At 45.0% G+C, this 10,575-nt stretch overlaps 1 protein-coding gene across 4 annotated transcripts in view; it reads right to left on the bottom strand.

The window, feature by feature from the left end:
- Window positions 1-722: 722 nt before the first annotated feature.
- The window catches only part of FAM71F2 (family with sequence similarity 71 member F2), a 27,833-nt gene continuing 17,980 nt past the window's right edge, over window positions 723-10,575 (bottom strand). For 3 of the 4 annotated variants that reach the window (XM_043589450.1, XM_043589449.1, XM_043589447.1), the window contains exons 3-5: window positions 9,662-9,911; window positions 6,114-6,232; window positions 723-1,087 (exon numbers count right to left, since the gene is read on the bottom strand). In XM_043589450.1, the coding sequence (XP_043445385.1) occupies window positions 892-1,087; window positions 6,114-6,232; window positions 9,662-9,911 (565 nt within the window). In that variant the 3' untranslated portion in view covers window positions 723-891. The remainder of the gene's footprint in view (window positions 1,088-6,113; window positions 6,233-9,661; window positions 9,912-10,575) is intronic. The other variant, XM_043589448.1, reaches the window with a different exon arrangement.

Raw genomic sequence — 10,575 nt, 5'->3', positions numbered from 1 at the left:
AGTGTGCACAAGGGGAAGAGGGGCACGTTCTTTCTCACTCTGTCACTCTATTTCCTATCGTGTGGACTCTAGAAAGGTGGGTCCTCTAGCCTTGATTTGCAGACCCGTGGCTCAAACACCATGCCAGCCTCAGTGGGCTTCCTGTGTCTCCGGAATAGGGCTCAGTATCTCTCCCACACCGTCCCTCGAGGCAGGTAACTTGTCTGTTTGGGCCTCTCTAATATGCCCAGCATCAAGCACAGTGCCTGGCGCCGAGAGGGGGCTTGATTAATAGTTACTGAATATTGTGGTAGTGTTGTCCACGTAAGTATTTGCCATTTGTCCAGAGGCTGGCCAGAGCTCCTGCCCCACCCCTCGTATACACAGATACTGTGTCTTCCAGTTTGCTTTCATTAGGCCCGGGCTAGGAAAAGCCAAATCCGTTAGGACTCCTGGTCACTGGTGGTCATCGCCATAGTTGGTCGGCATCATTGTCAAGATTTCTCTCACTTTGGGTTTGTAGCAGCCCTGCCTCTGTTTCCCCCTACCCCCCTGAATGAGGAAGTTGGCTTTTTCCTCAGGCCCGTTCCTCTGGACTGGACTTCTTGGCTCTGCTTGGCTGCTTTGGGGTTCCAGCTGAGCAGACAGAACATTTTTCCCATTTATTTTCCTAAGGGGTGAGCTCCCGTTCCTAATCGGTCCATCCCCAGCCTGCAGCCCTGCAGAGCACAGCCCGTAACAACTAGGAACTCACTTGGAGGTTTATTGGTGGAAGTACAAAGCACTGTGTTATAAGCACCCTCATACCTCTCCCACGGTCTTTTGGCCCCCAGTGGGAAGACAGCATTGATAGGAGATTGTAGCAAGTGCACAGAATGAAGCCAGGGAAGATCGCCCCGTTCTGGATAGGTGTCAGGGTCCAAAAAAGTTCTCTCCTAGGGAACTGGCAACAGGAGCCTGCAGGAAGTGCTCATCTGGATTCTCTTGTTCCCAGAGGCTGTGGCTCAAGGCAGCTCTCATGGGTATTTTCAAACTGACTGGAGATGCCACCCGCGAGGGGGTCTTAGAGCTGTCCAAATTGTCTATTTTGATGGCGACATTGGTGTTACTGTGGGAGCCCAGGAATTTTGGAGTCATTGAAAGCAATAAAAGAAAGAGAAAGCATTGTTAAAAGTTTAATTTAAAAAACTGTTTCTAAATTGTATATTTTCCAGTACAAGTGCCTTGAATGTAGATGCGGATGTGGGAATGATGGCCAGGGACGACACGTATAAATGGTATGATATATCAAGAGAGACTTGGGGACGCCTGGATGGCTCAGTTGGTTAAGCGTCCGACTTCAGGTCAGGTCATGATCTCACGGGTTCATGGGTTTGAACCCGTGAGATCTGCGTGCACAGTGCGGAGCCTGCTTGGGATTCTCTCTCTCTCCCTCTCTCTGCCCCTCCCCCACTCACATGCACACGCTTTCTCACTCTCTCTCTCTCTCAAAATAAATAAGTAAACATAAAGAGAGAGAGAGTGACTTGAACAAAGAAAACCAAGCGGGAGGGAGGCTCCGGCTAAGGTCTGCTCTGCTGGAGTGGAACAGACACCCCTCCAAATCTTAAGCACCATTTTTATGTGGTGAGAACCTAATTTGTTAACTAAGACTCAAAGGCAAGATCTGAGCCCCGTGGGATCTGCCTGATGCCCACTATAACCTGACAGTTATCAGCATAAGGAAAAGAAAACCTCACGACAGTTCTCCAAAACAGTAACAGCTTTGAAAAAAGTTACAGCCACTGAATGTGCCTAGAAAAACACAGAGTGTGGCTAACATTTTTAAAAATGTTGATTCTAAGTGAAATACATGGTTATTTTATTTTATTTTTAAAATTTTATTTTATTTTTCAACGTTTATTTTGGGGGGGGGGGAGGGGCAGAGAGAGAGGGAGACAGAGGATCCAAAGTGGGCTCTGTGCTGACAGCAGAGAGCCCAGTGCATGGCTTGAACTCATGACCTGAGCCCAAGTCAGACTCTTAACCAACTGAGCCACCCAGGAACCCCCGGTTTGTTTTTGTTTGTTTTTTCATTTAAAATAACCATGTTGGGGCACCTGGGTGGCTCAGTCAGTTGAGCATCTGGCTCTTGATTTTGGCTCAGGTCGTGATCCCAGGGTCGTGGAATTGAGTCCCGCACCAGGCTCCTCACTGAGTGTGGAGCCTTCTTGAGAGTCTCTCTCTCTCTCCCTCTGCCTCATTTCCCTGCTCTCTCTCTCTAAAAATTAAAAAAAAAAAAAATAAATGAAAACAAGGGAAACCACAAAAAAGCACCAAATGGAAAATAAAAATCACTCACACTGTAACTATTCAAAGATAAGATGCGATGATTTTTTTTTTTTTAAGTGAAAGTAAGTTTAGAGTTATGTAGCCAGAGCCTGGCAAAATGGCCAAATAGTCTAAAAAATCTTTGCCATAAAACACCTGGAAATGCTAGATAAAATATAATCACATAATTTAAAGTGTATTGTTAAGCCCACAAAAAGCAAAGAACAATCCCAGGGGTCAAAAATTAAAAACTGGCAAAGTGTGGGCTGAAGCTGGGGGTGCCCGAGGGACTTGCCAGTCTTGGTGGCCCCGGGCTTAGGTTTTACCCACTTCAGTTTAAGCCAACATGAGTCCCACAGGTAAAGGCCTGTTTGAGAAAGCCCAGGATAAAAAAAATTCCAGCTACAGACTGCTCCAAGACCCAGACGGTTATCTTGCGTATCTGTCCATATCTGTGTACGAGCACGCACAGAGCAGCAACAGAGCATCTGATGTATCTGAAGACAGGGGAGCTCCTATTCCCCCCACAGGTTCTCAGTGGAAAGTGCCCGGGACAGTTTGAGGAGGAGGAAACTGAAAGTAAGTGCAAGGGCTCTGGCTGCGAGTAAGTCAGAAGAGGCTGGAGCCCTACATGCCTTATGGTCTCTTGAAGCCATCGGAACACTCTCTCTTGCAAGACACAGCCTCACACTAAGGAAAAGCCACTGGAAAAGGGATCCAAATTGAGTAGGACGGGAAGAATAAAAGCAAAGCAAAGAAAAGATCAGCTAAAGACAGGAGAGAGGATCACAGCCCTAGAAGTGCAAGGCCATCAACACTTCCCAAAAGCCACACAAGAGGGAGCTCTAGAGACCAAACCAGAAAGCAACCTGGACTGACCGTCATTCCCAAAGGTTCAGGAAAATCATTTTCACGTTAAAAATAACTGTCGGAAAAGGATAGTAATCAAACGCCACACAAAATTAGAAAAACAAAGTATATGAAGCATACTAAATGCTTACAATGAAAGCACACTAGGGGCGCCTGGGTGGCGCAGTTGGTTAAGTGTCCGACTTCAGCCAGGTCACGATCTCGCGGTCCTTGAGTTCGAGCCCCGCGTCGGGCTCTGGGCTGATGGCTCAGAGCCTGGAGCCTGTTTCCGATTCTGTGTCTCCCTCTCTCTCTGCCCCTCCCCCGTTCATGCTCTGTCTCTCTCTGTCCCAAAAATAAATAAACGTTGAAAAAAAAATTAAAAAAAAAAAAAACAACAACAATGAAAGCACACTAAAAAGATATGCCTGCAAAACAAATGAAAAGTACAACCTAGCATTTCAACATGAGCTAAAAGAAATTAAGAAAGTGATAGACTATATGAGGGTGCCACCCAAGTCAGAACTCAAAAGATCTGTAAATGGGGTAATGAAACTGAGGAGAGAGTCAAACATTTTTAAAGAAACCATTATTTCCCAAAATGAAGCCTAAACCAGAAAGAATACAAGAGCCAACAAAGCAGACAGTCCCTTAAGAGGAAGAAAATAATAGAAGGAGAGCTTAGAGAAAGAAAAAGAGAAAATGGCAGCTCGATTAGATAGGCAAAGATGAGCCAATATTCAAATAACAACAGTATCCAAAAGACAAAATGTTGCATTATAATTCAATACAACTATCTTGAAAGTAAAACAAAACAAAACAAAACCCAAGAACCACAAGACTGGAAAGCACATATAAAGGCACGCAATGACCTGGGAGAGCAGCCCAGCATGACCACCACGGGGACCCTGCCCCAGAGGGAGGCTAAAACAGCACTGAGAGAGAGAAGGGGTGTGGAGAGTCCCTTGTCTAAAGCTGCTGCCTTTTCCCCCTGAAGCTGAAAGAGAGGGGCTTCCTAGGATCATCCAGAGATTTTGAACTGGGGCCCCCTGGAGGCAGGGGTCCTCGGAGACCCCGTAGGTAGGGACACAAGTCCTGAGCAGGAAATCTGAAGGGCGGGAAAGATGGAAGAATAGGTCTCTTGGGTGGAGGAGTGAAGGGGAGTCATTCCTGTGTCCAGGGGCTTATCAAAGTCTGAGAGGACATTTCCTGAGGGCCAGACGTGGACTATACCTGAGACAGAGAGAGCCAGCCTGGAGCCATTATAAGCCCTGCCCAAGAGAACGCCCTTACAGCCAGAGCCTGAGGGGGGTGGTGGCTGGAGGAAAGGAAGGTGTCAGAGCATCACCAGAGTTGCAGTTGGGGGTGAGGGGGGTGTCAGGTGTGGGACTTTAAAGAACCCAAGGAAGCTTCTAAGAGAAAAAATTAGCTTTAAAGTTAGGAAACAGGGGGTGCCTGGGTGGCTCAGTCAGCTGGGCATACAGTTTCTGCTCAGGTCATGATCTCACAGTTCATGAGTTCGAGCCCCGTGTTGGCTCTGTGCTGACAGCTCAGAGCCTGGAGCCTGCTTCGGATTCGGTCTCTGTCTCTCTCTGCACCTCCCCCGCTCTCTTTCTCTCTCTCTCTCAAAATATAAGTAAACATTAAAAAAAAAATTTAAGTTAGGAAACAGAAGGAGAAGAGGAGTGAAAACCCAGTGCCCACCGTGAAGGGCCATCTTAACATGAGGCCAGACTGAGGGAAGGTGTGAAGAGTTCAGAGTTTTGGTAATTATCAGCCACATTTTAATTTCAGAATTGATGCTTCTTTTGCAGTTTAAAGGGACCAGAGGACCTTTTATATTCTAAGAGGGAGCCCATATGCTTAGGGGGCCCGTCAGAGAATCAGCTTTTTTTTTTTAATTTTTTTTTTCAACGTTTATTTATTTTTGGGACAGAGAGAGACAGAGCATGAACGGGGGAGGGGCAGAGAGAGAGGGAGACACAGAATCGGAAGCAGGCTCCAGGCTCTGAGCCATCAGCCCAGAGCCCGACGCGGGGCTCGAACTCACGGACCGCGAGATCGTGACCTGGCTGAAGTCGGACGCTTAACCGACTACGCCACCCAGGCGCCCCAGAATCAGCTTTTATCGAAGGGCAAGAAGAAAACTCCCACTGAAAAAATTATAAAGGGAAGACAAAAATAAATTTACATTAAAAAAACTTTTTTAGTGTTTATTTTTGAGAGAGACAGAGACAGAGACAGAGCACAAGCGGGGGAAAGGCAGAGAGAGAGGGAGACATAGAATCCAAAGCAGGCTCCAGGCTCCGAGCTGTCAGCACAGAGCCCGACGCGGGGCTTGAACCCACGAACCATGAGATCATGACCCGAACCAAAGTCGAATGCTTAACTGACTGAGCCACTCAGGTGCCCCCAAAATAAATTTACATGTTGATGGTATCCTGCAAGTTGTACTTGTTCAATGTATCGATTGGGTGATCTTGCTTTTGTTTTCCATCGCTCGTTGCACAAAGAGTCTCATACAATTAGTGAATTAGTAAATGGCTTTGGAGCCATGTCTGCTTTGGGTTACTGTCTATTCTGTCCATTTTACAGAACAGATAAGTGAGGTGAAGAGAACTCAGAACTGTCTTACCCGGGGGACCCTGGTGAACCGGGTTTGGAGGTAGTCGATACGGAGCTCCATGAGCCTGCCTGATCAGCTCACCCTCCTCTGATAACTTACTCACCCCTCGTTCCTTTTATTGAGCACCGTCTAGGAAAGCACTGCAGTTTGCCTAGGGAATATTCAGACCCAACAGCCACAGAGCCTGTTTTTGACAGGCTTATAATAAAACTGAGGGGAGAAATCATATGCATAACGGTCTAGAATAAAAAGAAGGAACTGAGGTAGTTTGGCCGAGGGTGCCGCCGTCCCCACCCACGGCTCAGTGCTGCGGGAAGGGATGCCGGAGCTGCCTGCACGGAGCACCCACCTGTCCGCTGTGAGCTGGGGCCTCCCTGTGATATTCGAGAAACTGCCACTGGTCTGCTCGGCTGTCAACAGCATGAAGCTTTCGCTGGGCTGGGCGGATGGCAGGAGGCTGCTTTCAGGCTGGGTGGAGAAAGTTACAGTCGGATGACCAGTCTGCCTGGAGTTCTCGGCCTCCTTGGGCCAGAACCTTGAAGGGACTCAGCCTTGAGTCTTCCAGCCTCGACCCGGAAACCTGTTCCTTAAGCGTCAAGCCCCAGAATCATCAGAGCCCAACCGGGCCCTGGCAGGATAACGTCCTCTCTCTGCTGGGCTGCCAATGGCTACTGTGCCTGAACATTAAGAACGAGAGCAGCAGGGCTGGGAAGCTGACTTTGGAAGGCAGTGATAGTAATACGGAAAGGCCTTCAACTGAGACAAGGGGAAGAAAGGGTTTAGGTTCTGAAATCTGAAGGTGTTAGGCAATCCAGCCTATCGATCTCTTTCTTTCTGTGCTTCTACCCTAAGAAGGTCCTGGAAAAGCCTTCTCTGTGTCAAAAGGGGTGGGGGATGGGGAGCCTCAAATAAACTGAGAGGAAAAAGCGAATCCTTGGGAGAAAGGTTTACAGACACTTGTGATTCAAGGGTTAAACTTCTTGATACACAAAAAGCTTTATTTTACAAACCAGTTTAGAAAAAAACACAAAACGCCAATAGAGAAATCGCCAAAGGGCACAAAAAGACTGTATAATGATGTTCAAACTCCTTGAAAATCAAAGGGCTGTTACTTTTTCACCTATCATACTAGAAAATTTATTAAAATTTATTCTTCTCTGTTGTGATAAGGACACAGTGACACAGACCCTCATATTACTGGAGAGAGTATACTTTGGCATGAGCTTTCTGGAAACAATCTGGCAATGTGTATCAAGAGCCTTAAAAATGCTCATACCCTTTGAATTCTGCTTCTAATAATCTATTCTGAGAAAACAAGCAGAACTGTGGTCAGTTCACACAAATGCTTGTTCTAGCATCATTTACCATAATGAAAAGTTAGAAACAACTCTAAATGTCTGATAACAGGAGAATGGCGAAGTAAATTTCAATTCATTCACACAACTACTGGAACGGCATGAAATTATCAAAATGATGTGTATGAAGAGCTTTAAAAAGAAACGGGAAAATGCTTCTGATGTAATCTCAACTGAAAAAAAGCAACATTCAGACATTTATTATGTATTGAATATCCTCAAATATATAAATGAAAAATTAATTTAAGATGGAAGACTGTCCGGACCCCAAAACCGTATCACAAAACCGTAATCACCAGGACAGTACGGTACTGGCACAAAAACAGACACTCAGATCAATGGAACAGAAGAGAGAACCCAGAGATGGACCACAAACGTAGGGCCAACTAATCTTTGACAAAGCAGGAAAGAATATCCAATGGAATAAAGATAGTCTTTCTGCAAGTGGTGCTGGGAAAACTGGACAGCAACGTGCAGAGAAATGAACCTGGATCACTTTCTCACACCATACACAAAAATAAACTCAAAATGGATGAAAGACCTAAGCATAAGACAGGAAGCCATCAAAATCCTGGAGAAGAAAGCAGGCAAAAACCTCTTTGATCTCAGCCGCAGCAACTTCTTACGCAACACGTCTCCAGAGGCAAGGGAAACAAAAGCGAAAATGAACGATTGGGACCTCATCAAAATAAAAAGCTTCTTCACAGCGAAGGAAACAATCAGCAAAACTGAAAGGCAACGGATGGAATGGGAGAAGATATTTGCAAACAATACATCAGTGAAGGGTTGGTATCCAAAATCTATAAAGAACTTATCAAACTCAACACCCAAAAAACAAATAATCCAGTGAAGAAATGGGCAAAAGACATGAATAGACACTTCTCCAAAGAAGACATCTGGATGGCCAACCGACACATGAAAAAATGCTCAACATCACTCATCATCAGGGAAATGCAAATCAAAACCACATTGAGATACCACCTCACACCTGTCAGAATGGCTAACATGAACAAGTCAGGCAACGACAGATGTTGGCGAGGATGCGGAGAAAGAGGATCTCTTTTGCACTGCTGGTGGGAATGCAAGCTGGTGCAACCACTCTGGAAAACAGTATGGAGGTTCCTCAAAAAATTAAAAATAGAACCACCCTATGACCCAGCAATTGCACTACTAGGTATTTATCCAAGGGATACAGGCATGCTGTTTTGAAGGGACACATGCACCCCCATGTTTATAGCAGCACTATCAACAGTAGCCAAAGTACAGAAACAGCCCAAATGTCCACTGATGGATGAATGGATAAAGAAGATGTGGTATATATACACAATGGAGTATTACTCGGCAATCAAAAAGAATGAAATCTTGCCATTTGCAACTACATGAATGGAACTAGAGGGTATTATGCTAAGCGAAGCTAGTCATTCAGAGAAAGACAAAAATCATATGACTTCACTCATATGAGGACTTTAAGATACAAAACAGATGAACATAAGGGAAGGGAAGCAAAAATAATATAAAAACAGGGAGGGGGACAAAACATAACAGACTCTTAAATATGGAGAACAAACAGAGGGTTACTGGAGGGGATGTGGGAGGGGGGATGGGGGATGGGCTAAATGGATAAATTATTGTTGCACTATATCCTAACTAACTTGGATGTAAATTTTTTTTAAAAGTGATCTAGGGGGAAAAAAAGATGGAAAACTGTTAAGAAACAAAACAAATAAAAATCAGGGGGTGGTGGCAAACCAGGAAACAGACTCTTAACTATAGAGAACAAACAGTGGGTTGATGGAGGGAGGTGGGCAGGGGGAGGGTTAAATGGGTGATGGGCATTAAGGAGGGCACTTGTGATGAGCACTGGGTATTGTAGGTAAGTGATGAATCACTAAATTCTACTCCTGAAACTAATACTACACTGTATGTTAACTAACTGGAATTTAAATAAAAAATTGGAGAAAGAATAAATATATAAACAAGCAAACATTAAAAAAAAAAAGAAGAACCTGGCAAATTCAATCTAGCCTCTAACGTTAAAGAATAAATGTTTTCAAAGTTTCAATATATTCAACAATGTGAAAGCATATGCAAAATTCTTCAGTTGATATTAAGAAGACAGCATAACTCTAATGCCAAAACCTAATAAAGATCAAACAAAAAAAGGAAAAAAAATACATAAAATGGAAGACTGGAAGGAAGTATGCCAGAATGTTCCAAGTGATTGCTTGGGGTTGGAGAGAAGTAGGGGTGATTTTTCTGCGATTTTCTAATTTCCTTCAGTGAGCATTATTCCTTTTCTAAAACTTAAAAACAAAAAACCCAACAGAAAACAATTTTTAAGTGAGTTAACCACTTTATAGCTCTTTTTTTAAGAAAAAGAAATTCATTTGCTTTTTATGTTTGTAGACCCCAGTTTGATGCGTGTGTATCCTTGGCCCTTGAAAACGAAGTCTGCCCCTGCAACACCAGACTTTAATCCTCTAAGGAGCTGGGCTTCCCATCCCCCATCTCGCTGCAGGTCTTGGCGGGAGGCCCCACTTACCGTTATTTCGGTGGAGCTGTTGGACATTTTGGGCACCAGGCAGTGCGTGAATTGGATTCTTGGGTCTTTGGTGGTGATGGACAGACCTTTCTGCAGAATTTTCACCAAGCGGATCCAGAATTGAAACACGGCCTCTGGGTGGTGTTCGTGGAGCCTCAGGTAGTAGATCTTTTCAGTCACTGTCCTAACCCTCAGGATGCGTTGGAGCCGGTCACAGATTTGTAGCTCCACAAACTTCAGGGGGAGAATCCTGGACACAATCGGGAAATCCCCACAGCAGAGGGGCCCATGCATTCAATCAAGCATGCGTGCCTACCTAGAGCCTGGCCCCATCTCACTAGGCTCCCGCCTCTGCTTGGGGGATGCCCATGGGAGAAAGCTCATGGTCTGGGAGTGGGAATGATTACTAAAACTAACTCTTCTCTGACTTTCAGGGCCTTCATCACTAAAGAACCTGCCCACATCAATAACAATGGCTGATAGACGACGTCTAACCTCTCATTCAATCCTCACGCCCTTTGATGAAAGAAAGGTATTTTCCATTCCATTGTACAGGTGTTGAAACTGAGGCTCAGAACAGCTAACTGATGTGCCCAAGTTTAGACCACGTTAAGTAGGAACTGGAACTCAGGTGTTCTGACCCTATTTCCATCCAGATCTCCTCCCTGTATCCTAGTTAACCTTGCTGAGACAGTAAGAAGCGTGGATGTGTCCTGTACATCCAGTATTTGGTTTTTTTTTTTTCAATTGTAACACTCCATCATCCCATCTGACTTTCATACCCCTCGCCTTTTTGCGGGGGAAACCCCCTAAGTCTATAGTGACAATATAAAAGTAAATAAAAGGAAGCCAAGATCCTCGAAGACCAGGCTGAGACAGAGACCAGGGCTCTATCACTTCACCAAGCACAGTGT

This window comes from Prionailurus bengalensis, chromosome A2 (genome assembly GCF_016509475.1).
Source record: "Prionailurus bengalensis isolate Pbe53 chromosome A2, Fcat_Pben_1.1_paternal_pri, whole genome shotgun sequence".
Taxonomy (NCBI): Eukaryota; Metazoa; Chordata; class Mammalia; order Carnivora; family Felidae; genus Prionailurus; species Prionailurus bengalensis.
The sequence above is the reverse complement of the archived record's forward strand: the minus strand, read 5'-3'. Positions and strand labels throughout refer to the sequence as shown.